At 33.1% G+C, this 16,132-nt stretch overlaps 1 protein-coding gene across 1 annotated transcript in view; it reads right to left on the bottom strand.

The window, feature by feature from the left end:
• Positions 1-2,054: 2,054 nt before the first annotated feature.
• Positions 2,055-16,132, bottom strand: part of LOC143246535 (zinc finger CCHC domain-containing protein 24-like) — a 29,754-nt gene continuing 15,676 nt past the window's right edge. Inside the window, exons 3-4 of the mRNA XM_076493398.1 lie at positions 11,710-11,874; positions 2,055-8,182 (exon numbers count right to left, since the gene is read on the bottom strand). Of these exons, the coding sequence (XP_076349513.1) occupies positions 8,069-8,182; positions 11,710-11,874 (279 nt within the window). The 3' untranslated portion in view covers positions 2,055-8,068. The remainder of the gene's footprint in view (positions 8,183-11,709; positions 11,875-16,132) is intronic.

Consider the following 16,132-nt stretch of genomic DNA (forward strand, 5'->3'; position numbering starts at 1 on the left):
CAAAAGTCACATAAATAAAACATTTGCCTGAGTACGTAACAGTATCTGACTAAAACCGCCATTTTTAGTCCTGTTACAGAATTGGTTTCTAACTGTCATGCACTGGTGCGAAATTATCTGTCCTCAGAACATGTAGAAGTTTCTATTACAATAAATGTCGACAAAATATTAAAGTTATTTTATCAAAAATATATTTGATTTATAAATTAATAAACACGTTATTATTTCTTCTGTTTCCTTCTTTTAAAACCCTAACAAAATAATATCGTTCAGTAAGTAATATTTACAATAAACAAGCTATAATACTTTTAGAAGGTTTGTTTGTTTTTCGTTTTGAACTTCGCGCAAAGCTACACGAGGTCTATCTGCGCTAGCCGTCCCTAATTTATCAGTGTAAGACTGGAAGGAAGGCAACTAGTTGTCACCACCCACCACCAACTCTTGGGCTATTCTTTTACCAACGAATAGTGGGATTGATCATCACATTATAACGTTCCCACTGCTGAAAGGGCGAGCATGTTTGGTGTGACGGGGATTCGAATCCTTGATCCTCAGATTACGAGTCGAGTGCCTTAACCACCTAACCATGCAGAGCCTATCGGTTTTTGGTTTACCAATAACTATTTTTTCACTTTATTTGATATATTTTACTGTGACTACAAACTAACTACTAACATGTCATAAACTTTTTTTATTTGTTTCATTATAACATGTGTATTGTGTAATAAAACGACAGTAAATAACCGTTACCTCTTTTACTTGTTTATAAATTTGTAAGTAAAAAAATAATTGTTCGTCCTCACAATGATATTCGGTTACATATTCTGTTATTCCACTAGATGGCACTAGTAGAGATAATTCAAACAATAAATTAGTCAGTTTTAAATACAGTCACTGATAACACAAATTTACCCAAAAAGGCAACAGATAAGATCAACTTCCCTTTTTTTTTTTTCTTTAATAGGTTTGTAGGTTTAATAATTTATTAAAACATCTTCAATCATCTATTTATTTTAGTATCATTTGTCACATAAACAAAAAAAATTAAGTTTATAATATGTTGGTTTTTCAGTTTGTGTTCTGGAAACTTCTTTTCAGGCAACTTAATATCAACATACAGTAACATATAATTCCCCTTTAAGTGTCCCAGTTTACGTTCTCATCATAAGTTCGAAAAAAAATCACGAGTTTTGTTACCAAATTAAAATATATAAAGACCAATTAACAGTTGTGATATATTTGCAACCAATGATCAATCATTTACATAAACGTTAAAAGGGGCTAAGGTAAAATAACTTTACGTATACTTTGAGGCATTACAAAAACAGTATCTTTATCAGTAGCTAGATAAATATTTCTTTGTCATACACTTGTACGTTATTTTTACACGATACTAAGTCAGAAATTAAAGTAACTTGTCTCACATTTCAGGTTGCTGTATAAATCTAACTTCCTGTTTTGAAGCAGTGTATTTCAATGCGTTTAACATTTTTTTTTCTTCTTCTGGCTCGTTTTTCGTTGGCGACACTCTGCCTACAACCGTGAGAGATTTGTTTATGTTAATACTCAAAGAGAGCTTTGTGTGGCTGAAATAAAGTCACATGACTAACTACTGACACGAAGCCCTGCCAAATTGTATTTGTTTTGTTTTTGAATTTCGCGTAAAGCTACTCGAGAGCTATTTGTGCTAGCCGTCCCTAATTTATCAGTGTAAGACTAGAGGGATGGTAGCTAGTCTTCACCACCCACCGCCAACTCTTGGGTTACTCTTTTACCAACGAATAGTGGGGTTGATGGTCACGTTATAACGTCCCCACAGCTGAAAGGGCGAGCATGTTTGGTGCGACGGGGATTCGAATCCGCGACCCTCAGATTACGAGTTGAACGCCTTAACCTACCTGGCCATGCCGGGCCTGCCAAATTTCATAAGAAAGAAGATTGGAAAATAAAAATGGTATATTTAGGGAACGAATGAAATGGAATACTTTTATGTTCGATATATGTAGCCAGTGATTTGCTTTCAAATAATATTTACAATACAAACAAGAAGCTTATTTCGAAACGTATTGTATTTATTGTTCAATAAATCAAAACCATCATTCATTACGAAATGTTATTTACTTTCAATATAATAACAACAAAATTTTACACCAATCAAAACTTGCGAAAATGTTAAATGACATTAGAAAGACTTGATCCAAAATATTACATCGATAGCTCATAAATACGTCTGTAAAGCAAACACAATACTTTTAAATACTCGTATTAATTAAGCCTACTGAAAAAAAATATTTTTCCTAATTTGTTTAGTTTTACTTTTAATCAGTTACCGTAAGGTGTATTAATTTTTAACGTAGTAATTTTGCTCTTATATGTTATAAATACTCACAGAAGAATAACATAGCACATAAAATAAATATTTAATTGTCCTTACTCAACTGAAACAAAAATGTGAAAAGGCTTCCATATGGCACATGGCTATTACAACTGCGTAGCATTTTTGTGGCTAGCTAGCTCTTTCGAAAGCTGAACAATTGCTGTAAACCACGATTTACTCAACTTATGAAACAATATATACTAATTCGTAATAAATATGTCTTACATGCCGCAGTCATTATTTTAGGTACACTCCAAGCTCGTAGTTTGCCCTAATCGGGTTTTAATATTTATTTATAATCATAGGCTGTACGATCTTTTCCTGAATGAGGTTGTGAATAAAAAATTAAAAAAATCTGCTGCCTGTTTTTCCCGAAATAAGGTAAAAAGTATCCTAATCACCAATTTCCTGCTTCTAATTTTGCCCGAGTGTGTGTTTTACTTATAGCAAAGCCGTAACTGCAAATCTGCTGTGTCCACAAAGGGGAATCGAATCCCTAATTTTAGCGTTGTAATTCGGAATACTTACCACTGTTCCATCGGGGAAGGGGGCGAACAATTTTGCTCGAATGTAAACTGAAAATTTGTCCGGTTGACATGTATTACAATCTACGTAAGTCTGTGTTTGCAGATGTCAAGATTATCTGATTATCTGGCTCTTATAGAAAAAACTTAGGAATTCTAAAACATTCCGAAACGTCACATTATAAAACGGCATTCATTCCTTTAAACACTGATTATTCCTCCTTCAGATGGCGCCTGTATGTTACAAAAGTAAACACTTCTGATATTTAGAAGATCAGGAGAAAAGTTCTGAAATTACTTGGGTTTCTTTTACAGAAAAAAATTATGGTTTTTTGGGGTTTTTTTACAAATATTTTTAACGTTTCCACGTGATTTACAAAATTTGGTTTGTGTTATTTAATATTCATGCCAAAGCCTCATAAGGAACAGTAGCCTAGCAACCAGAAATGTACAATTATGAAAAATATACACATAACTGCTTAGACACAAATAAAACTGGAAACGACACAAATATACAAACTTTTAGAACTAAAAAACGCAAAAGTTAACTGAGAATGACTTTATAAACACTGCCCAATGGAACAGCATATTCTAACTACATCAAACAATTGACCTAAAACTGTCACAACCAGCAACACAGCTGGTTTTCATCATCACAACTTGATAGTTTAAACATTCTTTCCACCCCTGTTCTCCCTCTTTCTGCTCAAGCAAAGAAGCTAAGTCAGTTGGTTCGTCCTAAGTGATGATAAGGTCATAACTAGGAAGGAGTAACCGATAACGTAGGCAACTGAAATTTCAATGATTGCTAATAAAAGGTTTTTCCTAAAAATACTGATCACTTACAGGCATAGTCAACAATATTTCTTTCAAGAGGTTAACGATAACATATTGTACTGTTTCTAACGTTTTCGTTAAGATATTCATGTAAAATTAGTAATATATATATATACGTAAATTTTTAAGAAAGGAAATTTTAAACTCCTATTTTTAATAAATTGAAAGAGAAGAATCCCAAAATTTTGTCACTGACACTTAAGTTATCAGTAAAGAAAAGTTCGAAATGTAATCACCTTCGTTACAATAGAAGTACAGTAGACATACCCACACTGCAAACATTCAAAATAATATTTACAAAACTGCATTATTCATAACTTCTGCCAGTTGGTTCTATAATCATTTTTGTTAATGTTTGTGTGTTAGAGGATAGCCATATTGAGCTAAAATTAATTTGTTTGTACGATTGATAGAAAGGCCGTACTGAACTGTCTGATGTGTGCACCGCGGATAATCGAATCCCGAATTTTAGGATTATAAGTCCATACATATATCGCTGTACCACAAATCAGGTTAGTTTCCATTCATAAATGGCATAAGGTTTATTTTAAAGTAAATAAATCTGAGGTTTACGTTTTTATATTTAGTTTTTAAAGATTATACGTGCAAACTAATTTTTCAAATTTTATTTTTTTGTTCAAACGTTAGAGAGGAAAATTGTCAACTAATAACCAACCCAAACATCACTTCATTCATGCACATCAGATAACACAATTAAACTATCTACACTCAAACATAGTAATATAAATTTAGTAATTAATTTCATGAGCAAATTTAAATAGCCATGTTGTAATCTTTGACACCAGTGATAACATGAATGAAACGTTTTAAAAGAATAATAGAATTAAAACCACTTAAAAACTACTAAACTTTTACATCCGTAAAGACGATGATGGACCAAAATTTAAATCGTATAATAAGTAAACACACGCATCTAAACAACACATTTTAGACACAAGGAATTTTGTACATCAAAACATAAATATCATAAAAACAAACAAAATTGCACAAATGTGAGAAATATATACAATGTAGATGGAAACTTTATAAATCTCAGATATTAATGATCTCGTGCTGAGTTTTCTTACTGGTCATATAGTATTTTACAAGTTACAGCTTTTACAGTAAAGAACGTTTAACGGCCAAAACTTGCGTACATGAGAATGATCGCCGAAGTGATCGAAACGTTGTTCCTGTTCTAAAAGCATTTTTTTTTCTTACTGTAAAAGCTGTAACTTGTAATAAAATTATTTTTCAATATGTTTCAGAAAACTCTCTTTCTCTGGTGTTATGTTACAAGAATATTTGTCTTCTATATATAAAAAAATCTTTCGTCAACACATTGAAGTGTATTTTACCTAAAAACGTTTTTTATTTCCGCTCTACTAAAAATATGTTTGTGAAAATCAGTGTACCATCTAAGAATTAATTAGTAATACACCTCTAACACATAAAATACAGTTACTTATGGAAACATTCCAGCAATTCTAGAAGTCCATAGAAGCTTTTATACGAAGCACAGTTTATGGTGAATAGAAATTAAATTATTCATCTAGTAAAAAAGAATAAAAGTATATATATATATATAATTATATATAAAATATCCCAGGTTAAATAAAACGTCCCACCCAGGACAGAGTTAATACAATATTTGTCTCATGTGTCTAATATTTACAAATATATATGAATGTTTATCTATATTATTAACAGCATAATAAGGCACTTCTGGTGAATATCAGCCGTTTAGTCACGTAGGTAACCATTTAATTTACAAAATAAATTTAAAACTAAATGCGATATCTTTTTGTAGAAAGGAAACGAACGATGGAGCTTTTGACTTATTTATAAGCAAATACAAAAAAAATACACGTTTCACAATTTACTTCGCACTTATTTCGAATTGTTTAATTAGTTATTATTAAAGATCGCAATATTATTGATATCTCATAATATTAATAATAGTTTATAGTTAATTGTTAATGGTACGTGAGCAAGTAGTAATATTTAATACTTGCTTGTTTTGAATTTCGCGCACAGCTACTCGAGGGCCATCTGCGCTAGCCGTCCCTAATTTAGTAGTGTAAGACTAGAGGGAAGGCAGCTAGTCATCACCACCCACCGCCAACTCTTGGGCTACTCTTTTACCAACGAATAGTGGGATTGACCGTAACATTATAACGCCCACCACGGCTGAAAGGGCGAGCATGTTTGGTGCGACCTGGATTCGAACCCGCGACCCTCGGATTACGAGTAGAACGCAATATTTAATGTAAAAATAAATAAAATAATTAACAAGTTTTAATTACACCAAGTAATAAACCTAAAGACATTCATCCTTTTCGAAACAAAATAGTAATCTTAAAACGACTTTTTTGTTATTTCGATAGACTTCGTTACCTTTAAAAACATATCAGACTCTATCCGTTAACGCAAACTTTTTACGATCTCTCAGCCCCCCTACAATAGCCTTGCGACCCATTTTGTGTTAGAGCCTCAGTCTGTGAAACGCTGTCCCAGATGATGAATAGAGAAATTGCCGCACACGTGGGGGCGCTGTAGTCACAGAGAGAAAAAGGGAAACATAACTGTGATGTGTCACTATTTTTAGTGACACCCCACGAAAAAACACAAAAAAACATTAACATACATCACAGTGTAATTACTGCTTTATTAACAAGCATTGTCGTTTTAACATAACCCCCATTGAACTAATCAATCTCTGAAAGTGAAATAAACTTGAATTTTATAAAACTGAAACCAGCGTCACTGTTTTCTACAATTTCTTTTTATAAAAGTTAATTACTTACTGTGCTATATACATATATTACAACGCCAGACACCATAATAAGCTTTTACGTTATTGTGCAAATAAATACGTATTGTCGGCAGAAAGTAAAATTAACGTGCATTTTACACTAAATATTAAATTCGCGAAATAAGCCAAACAAATTTATTACATGTAAATGTTTATTTCTTGCACTTTAATAATCTTTGGTTTATCTAACGAACCACACAAATTATTGTACGGCAGTTAATCTTATGTGGATCTGTCATCTTTCAAATGATGAAATCCATTTCTTCATTTAATACCTATAGGACAACTTTCAGACTTTAAGAAGAGGTAAAATCTGCCAAATGCGGATCCGACTAGAAGTGCAATTTTCGAAGTGATATAGGTTCTAATTTTAGAACACTGTTGACTTTGAAGCTGTTCTGATTCAAGAATACACGCCGCTGACAAATTTAATTTTTATATTTACTGCCAAAAGGAAAGGTGAACACTTTAAATTTTCTCTCGGGTTTAAATGGTTGGCTTACTGGAAGAAAAAAAGTGTTTACCCCTAATTTTACACTGATTGTATATGCTGACGTGTGACTCTCACAATGTCACAACAATACATATACCGTAGTATTATATTTTTATTGTTTGTTGTTGTTGTTTGTTTGTTTTTTTGAGGGGAGATTATTTGTTTCAAAAGGAACAAAATAAATCTGGTTTTAAGAAATATGTCGATTGTTAACATACTCAAACCCAAATTAAATATTCACTTAAAGTGGTTGATATTATCTGAATCAAACGTAGAAGCATAATTACTGATATAAATTCTTATTTTTCTTTACGGTTGTTATAAATTGTTCAAGTTTTATTATTTTGAGTTACTTACTTCATTAAATAGTCTTATTTCGTTTTGGATTTCATTTAAAAAATAACATGTCCGAAAACACCTACCTACCTTCCAATTTATTACCATCAAATACCGGTTATATATTACACGAAAAAATACCAGAAAATACAGTTATAATAAAATAAACTAACATACTGATTCTCTCAGTAGAAAACACCTGATGAATATATATATATATATAAGCCTATTAGAAGTAAAGTGACTTTGGTAAAATTCATATAAATTAAAACCTTACTCAGAAATGTATCACATATTGTGATACTCTGAAATCACACTGAATCAATACATCGGAATCTGGAATTTTCAATAATATAAATACGCTACAAAAAAGTATTCTATATATGTACAAAGCACAAAACACCTATTTAGCTGCATTTACAAAATTAATTCGCGTTTATTTTAAAACAATTTATAAGTATATAAAGCTTTCAAATATTTAGATTTTTTTCATACAAAACGTGAAAACAAGCACATTCTATTATACTCATCAGTATCTTACATCTGCAGCTCGAAAAGAGAAAAGTGTAAAATATTAAACACGATATTAAAACTGAACTTACAATTTACAAAATTTTAATATATCTCAATAATAAATTCTCACACAAACTTGTAAAATTGTTCTTTTATGTTGTTTTTTTAAAAATTTATTGCACCCTTCGACAATAATAACCAAGTGTCTTGCATTTTTCACACAAGTGCTGAGGATGTTCTTTACTTTGGTCAGAAACGTCCAATCCGTCGGGTTTCTCTAGAGGGCGCTGTAAACAAAAACGAGAATAACCGTTTTATGTGAAAGTGCAACTTCAGTTTGATAACAAAATGTTGTTTTTTTCTTCTTGTTATCACAGAATATATTTCTGAAACATTTACAAAAATCCTTTTCAAAATTATAATAACTTTACTGTAATTAATTCAAGAGTTTTTATGTATACAGCCGACAGAATATTGGTAAATTACGTCTCTAGACATTATACGTGAATACTAAATAATTAGTGAAACTTTAAACAATTACAACCCCGTTTTTTTTCCTAGTACAAAATATTAAATAAAACAACAAATTGAATTTGCAATGAGGCTTCCTTGGTCGCCTGCCAAAAGGCAGTTTTTGTTAAGTTTGTTTGTTTTTGAATTTCGCGCAAAGCTACTCGAGAGCTATCTGCGCTAGCCGTCCCTAATTTAGCAGTGTAAGACTAGAGGGAAGGCAGCTAGTCATCACCACCCACTGCCAAATCTTGGGCTACTCTTTTACAAACAAATAGTGGGATTGACGGTCACATTATAACGCCACCACGGCTGAAAGGGCGAGCATGTTTGGTGCAACCAGGATTCGAACTCGCGACCCTCGGATTACGAGTCGAACGCCTTAACACACTTGGCCATGCCTGGCCCTTTTGTTAAGTTTACCGCAAAGCTACACAACAGGATACATGCGCTCTGTCTACCGTGGGGGGAATCGAACAGTATATACTAAGTGTTGTAAGTGCGTGAACTCACCGGGAAACGGGTTTAAATAAGAAACGTCGAAACACTCTCTATTCTAAAGAAAAATTGATCATTCACATGGTAAAAATAAGCAGGCAGCCATTAACAGTAAAAAGTTATAACATAGATCTTTTGATAATAAACTTTAAAACTTATCAGCCATGTTTCGAAAAACAACAGACACGCTTCAAGCAATGGCATAGTGATTACTTTGGGTATAACATTATTCCATCACTGACAACCAGTTATAATACGTAAGCATAGCCTTGCGATTTCTACCTCCTTATTTATTTCAAATTGTTCGTTTATTTTAGGAACATACAGTTCCCATATAACACGTGGTAAATAAAACTATAAAGTTGATTTCGTTCTGTCTGCTTGTGTTCTTTGTTATTCCCATGGAAATGACGTCTGGTCTCCTCGTGGAAATATTTGCTGCAAAGCTGCACCTTGTAATACATAAAAGTCAACACCAGTGTCTTGCAGTGGTAAGCCAGGTAATATCTGGAGGTCAGCACTTATCTTACGTTTGAATGAGATGAGAATGACCAGTAACATTGAAGCGTTAGTTACCTAGTCAAACAGACATTGCTATAAGGAAGAGCAATTATTGCATGAAATGCAAGAGACGAGAAAACGTTTTATTAATATAAGTTTCCACCTAGTTTTAATAAATTGCCCACCCCTCATTAAGCTACAGTTAAAGTTTAATGACCTAGAGACAAATCATACTTAGTCAAGTATTGGGAAATGGGGACAAAATAAAGGAAATAATTCACCTTCTTCCCTCTTCCCAATACTTGACTAAGTATGATTTGTCTGTAGGTTATTAAACTTTAACTATAGCTCAATAAGGGGTGAGCAATTTATTTAGTCTAGGTGGAAATTTTTCTAAAAACTCAGAGAGTGGAAGGTGGACACCACTACATATTAGTAATTAATAATCATAACACAAGGTTTAACAGGCGTCTAATTAAGATTACTAGTCATATAATAGGTACTTCAACACCCACAATATCTGTGTGTATAATTTTAGTACTTATATTTGTAAAATATAAAAATTACCCCACAGTGGAACAGCGGCATGTCTAAGGAGTCATAGCGCTAAAAACCCAGTTTCGATACCCTTGGTTGACAGAACACAGATAGTCCGTTGTCCGCTTAATAACGAACAATATAAAACTTATTTCTCAACAGTTGTTATAGACGTACGAACATGTAACGGTTTTATTCCAAATTCATCAAACACGTAACAGCTGTTATAGACGTACGAACATGTAACGGTTTTATTCCAATATCATCAAACACGTAACAGCTGTTATCGACGTACGAACATGTAACGGTTTTATTCCAATATCATCAAACACGTAACAGCTGTTATAGACGTACGAACATGTAACGGTTTTATTCCAATATCATCAACCACGTACCAATACTTCACAAATTATCAAACACGTAACATACACCAAAATTAACTAATAGATGCCGCTACAAAATAAATGTGTTGTCAAATGCATGATCTATATGCAATCTCCAATATGACATACGAGGTATATTTCAACAACTAGTAACAATAGGATATGATGGAGATATTGCCAAGTATTCAAGCGGTTTAACAAATGGCATAATCAAACAGTGTTTGACAGTCTGGATTTATTTCGTCTTTTAAAAAGAATTATAATCTCAATTTTGTTTTGTATTAGTTGTCATAAACACTTCCTCTACCCAATCAACAAGTGTATAGATCGTGTGAAATATAGTAACATGAATTATCCAAAAAACCCGTTGTACGATTCATCATTCCAGTCATTTCCACTTAAGACATTACTCAAGTCCACCAGAGAAACCCCTGGACGATTCACTATTCCAGTCGTTTTAACTTATGACATTACTCAAGTCCACCAGAGAAACCCCTGGACGATTCACTATTCCAGTCGTTTTAACTTACGACATTACTCAAGTCCACCAGAGAAACCCCTGGACGATTCACTATTCCAGTCGTTTTAAATTACGACATTACTCAAGTCCACCAGAGAAACCCCTGGACGATTCACTATTCCAGTCGTTTTAACTTACGACATTACTCAAGTCCACCAGAGAAACCCCTGGACGATTCACTATTCCAGTCGTTTTAACTTACGACATTACTCAAGTCCACCAGAGAAACCCCTGGACGATTCACCATTCCAGTCGTTTTAACTTACGACATTACTCAAGTCCACCAGAGAAACCCCTGGACGATTCACTATTCCAGTTATTTTAATTTACGAGATCATAACGCTTTCACTATCAATAAAATACTCCATTTTTATTTCAAATATATATATATAAACTACGAACTGAATTATTATTTCCAAAGTTCACATAATACCCTCACTCCCATACTAAATCCAAATTCTCGTGCATATTCCGGTACGAAATACACTGGTTCTATCAAGGTTACAAAAGCAATGTATTTTATGAAGAGCATAACACAGACAAACAAACAAACTTTTCCCGATAAACACACAAATCAATCAGCACTCGCATTAGAAAAAAAAAATGCCACGACACACTTGTAAAATATGTGTATTACAAAAATTAGAAAATTTGTATTTTTATATTCCACGTGGTTATTTCTATATCACATCGGCACTGTTGCACGCGTATTGAATTTTATTCTTAAACCTTTTCAAAATGGCGTTTTTAACGATTTATAGCGTTAAGATACAGCACACAGACTTGTTCTTCAGAGTCATATTCAATAAACATAGAACAACTAAAAAAACAGCAAGATGTCACTCAAGCTTAGAAACATTCTTACCTGCTTATGTGGGTAAACGTTTATGTGGCATTTGATGCATTCTTGGCCCATATTAGCCCAACTGTTTCCGCTCATCCACTTTCGCTTACATTTTGGGCACTTGTATTCACCAAAGCATCTCTTTTTTCCTTGATATGGTGTTAAACCTTCACCCTTAGGCCTAGCCTGGAAAACAGTTTTTTGTATATTACATGCAATGATGAGTTTCACTTTTATAAAGATAAAAAAAAGTATCACTGAACAGGAAGTAGATGAGAAACAATATAATTTTATAATATATACAGGGTGGCCAAGATGTAATATTATTTTCTTATGTTTTTTTTTAATTTAGCCCATAGCTGCATGAGGGCTATCTGCGCTAGCCGTCCCTAATTCAGCAGTGTATGACTAGAGGGAAGGCAGCTAGTCATCGCCACCCACCGTCAACTCTTGGGCTACTCTTTTACCAACGAATAGTGGGATTGACCATCACATTATAACGCGCCCCACGGCTGAATGGGCAAGCATGTTTGGTGCGACGGGGATTCGAATCCGCAACCCTCAGATTACGAGTCGAACGCTTTGACCCACCTGGCCATGCCGAGCCATATATTATTTTCTAGCATGACTAAGAAAGTGGTGTATTTCCTAGAAGTAATTTATATTCTGAAAACGTTCTATAAAGTAATTAAATGAACTGACTGATTGATCAGTTCATAAACACTTTCTCCACTGTTAAACCTACAGCTGTCATAGCTACCGTACTCGCTGGAGAATACAAATAAATACAGTCATGACGCACTAACGTGTTTGAACTTAACAAATAACCCCGTAAGTTTACCGTAAGAAACTTTTGTTTATGAATTTCATGTTCTTTGTTTGTTATTTTTAAATAGCGTCTTTCTTTTTCAATCGTACCCTTGAGTCAAGGATTTGGCAACAAATTCCTCAATATTGTGTTGAGGTCATATGACTGTGACCAGTCCTAGTGAATGTTTGCAGATTATATAGTTCTAACTACTGTTTGTAGATCATATACTGTAAATACAACTTTTGACCGTGTTTCTAGATCATATAACAAGAGCTTCTAACTACTGTTTCTAGATCATATAACAAGAGCTTCTAACTACTGTTTCTAGATCATATAACAAGAGCTTCTAACTACTGTTTCTAGATCATATAACAGTAACGAAACTTCTAACTACTGTTTCTAGATCATATAACAGTAACGAAACTTCTAACTACTGTTTCTAGATCATATAACAGTAACGAAACTTCTAACTACTGTTTCTAGATCATATAACAAGAGCTTCTAACTACTGTTTCTAGATCATATAACAGTAACGAGACTTCTAACTACTGTTTCTAGATCATATAACAGTAACGAGACTTCTAACTACTGTTTGTAGATCATATAACAGAAACAAGACTCTTAACTTCTGTTTGCGGATCATATAACAGTAACGAGACTTCTAACTACTGTTTGTAGATCATATAACAGTAACGAGACTTCTCACTACTGTTTCTAGATCATATAACAGTAACGAGACTTCTAACTACTGTTTGTAGATCATATAACAGTAACAAGACTCTTAACTACTGTTTGCGGATCATATAACAGTAACGAGACTTCTAACTACTGTTTGTAAATCATATAACAGTAACGAGACTTCTAACTACTGTTTGTAGATCATATAACAGTAACAAGACTCTTAACTACTGTTTGCGGATCATATAACAGTAACGAGACTTCTAACTACTGTTTGTAGATCATATAACAGTAACGAGACTCTTAACTACTGTTTGCGGATCATATAACAGTAACGAGACTTCTAACTACTGTTTGTACACCATACACTCTTGCTGCAACTTCTAAACTACAACTTGTTCATATAGTTGCAACTACAACTTTGATACAATGTGAAGTCCAACAACTTGAAACTACAACTTCTAAACTACTGCTTGTAAGCCGTAACACTATAACTTCTAGATACTGTAACTTGATTTTAACAGAAAACGCAAATACGTTATATTTTATTACGTTAACAAAGCCAAATCTGTTGTTCATCACGTTAAAGTTTGAATTTTTCTTTGTCGATCTTGGCTGGAAAAACAAGATACATTTATTTTTCATCGTTTGTAACAATAAACCTTGTTGGTACACAAAACAAATAATCAATGCACGCAAAAATGATTTGGGTTTACATTACAATAACAGTAGCGCTCAAAACTAATCGGGCTGTTAACTGGCAGCACCCACCGCTACAAGGGCTTCGAGCAACTTTTTAAATCGAATATGTAATTCCGTTGATTGGAAGAAGTGCGGAACTTATTCAGCTGTATCAGGTTTCGAACCTTGGATCTTTTGATCCATATCCCGATAACAAACAAGAATAAAATAAACTACTAGTTGATCTTCTTCAGAACTAAGTTAACCCTAGAATTGACAGTATGAACCCCGTCAACGATTTCAGAAACATGTCTTTACTTATTATTTATTCATTAAATTGTTTGCTGATCAAAGACTGTTGGATCCTGTATCGCTAACAAAGTAAAAGTCATTTACAAATGTTACACAAAACATTAATCCAAAATACCATGCGAAACTGAATACATTTACTAAAAATACATTTTATCAGTTGTTTACGCTGTAACTCGTAGCGTAAACAACTGAACATAAAAGTACCGAATCTATAATAATAATAATACTTGGTTGTCCCGAAGATGCGCCACCTTATTATTTAAATGCTTGTTTGTTTTTGTTGGGGTTTTTTTTCAATTAAGCACAAAGCTACACAATGGGCTATCTGTGCTCTCCCCACCACGGATAAACCCGGTTTTTAGCGTTGTAAGTCCGCAGACATACCGACTGAGCCACTGGGGAGCCATATTTAAATGCGCACGTGTATGCACCTCATTATAATGAATGTAAATACACTTTGGCAGACATTTTATGTAACAACGCTTTATTAAAGCTCGTAGAATACTGTGAGTTTATTTACTGATAGTTTTATGAAAAAAATACTATTATATAGTTATTTTAATATCAATGTCACTTTCAGTTGATATTGATAAATGCGTGTAAACTTTCTGTTTGTTGTGTATTACAAAATTCCCATCAATTCACTAAATTTGAAGAAGATTCTCGAATGTAATAACCATCAATATATGTTTTACGAAAAGCACTAGGGTGTCGTCAGTATTGTTGGGCTAGCTTAAATTTCTAGAAATTCGCCACACGTTTATAAAATTAACAAGTATACTATATACAGTATGTATTAATAGTTTGCTGCAATTGGTATACTATAAACCTCGAAAGCTGTAATTGTGATTAACGTTTATTAATCAGGAAACTATAGATATTTGACCAGAAACGTTTTTAATTTCGAACATCACAAACCGTTTAATTTCATTGGATTAACATCGGACGTTAGTATTTTTACGAAGACACTATATCAGTTCAACTGAAAAAACTCACATGTGATCAGCTAAGAGATCGTTAGCTCGCTCTTAAGGGAATCGTACTTCTATCAACTCGAAATTAATTCGCTCATCGTGAAATCTCGATAGGATATCAAGGAAGTTCCCGAGCAGATAGAAGACCCAATATTGTTTATTAGTTTGTAAAACCTTTGCATACAAATTATTACTTGTAATAGCCTTTATTATAAATTGTGTTATTGTTTGTATATTAAAATATATCTGTATTAAGAAGTAACCTTCTGTGTGTCAATCTTGTTGGTAAGTATCATAACTTCGATAAATATCGACATTTAATTAACTAGAATTACTTTAATTACAACTTAACTACTTTATTAATTTATCTTCTTATCGAGTATAAGCTGTAGTTAATAAGAGCTTAAATAATGTTTGGTCTAAGAGAAGTAAATTTATAGATTTCGGTGTCTGCAATTAGAATTCTTAGGTATTACTAGAAATCCTGTATTTAAAAGAAGTACTGTTGGATAAAGGTACTAATTTCACCTCAAATGTTTTTACGTTTTTTCCTGATATGATATAATATATGAACCTCCATCGGTACTACACCGTACAAAAACAAGTAGATTATTTTAGGGTTAATATATGAAATTTTAACATGAAGAATGTGTTATATCATTTTGCTGACGTCATTAATTGGTCACAAATTAGCTCACAATACATGGCACTTTAGGTGAGGCTCTATTTGTTGTCAGTCGTTTAAGAGGCATCAAGTCTCGTGATATGGTTGTAAACGCTTTTATAGAAGTTTGAATGCACGTTTGAATCTGCAAACTATTCCACGAGAAACGTGAAACTTCTTAATTAGAAACTACTTGACTCAATATTTTTTTCTACTTTAAACAGCGATAAGACCCATAAAATCGTCTTTCAGATTCAAAATGACTTCTCCACTTATATTTCCATCCAGTAATGTTACAAAAATACCATCTCATTTGTTTGAACT

The sequence above is a fragment of the Tachypleus tridentatus genome, chromosome 3, assembly GCF_004210375.1.
Source record: "Tachypleus tridentatus isolate NWPU-2018 chromosome 3, ASM421037v1, whole genome shotgun sequence".
NCBI lineage: Eukaryota > Metazoa > Arthropoda > Merostomata > Xiphosura > Limulidae > Tachypleus > Tachypleus tridentatus.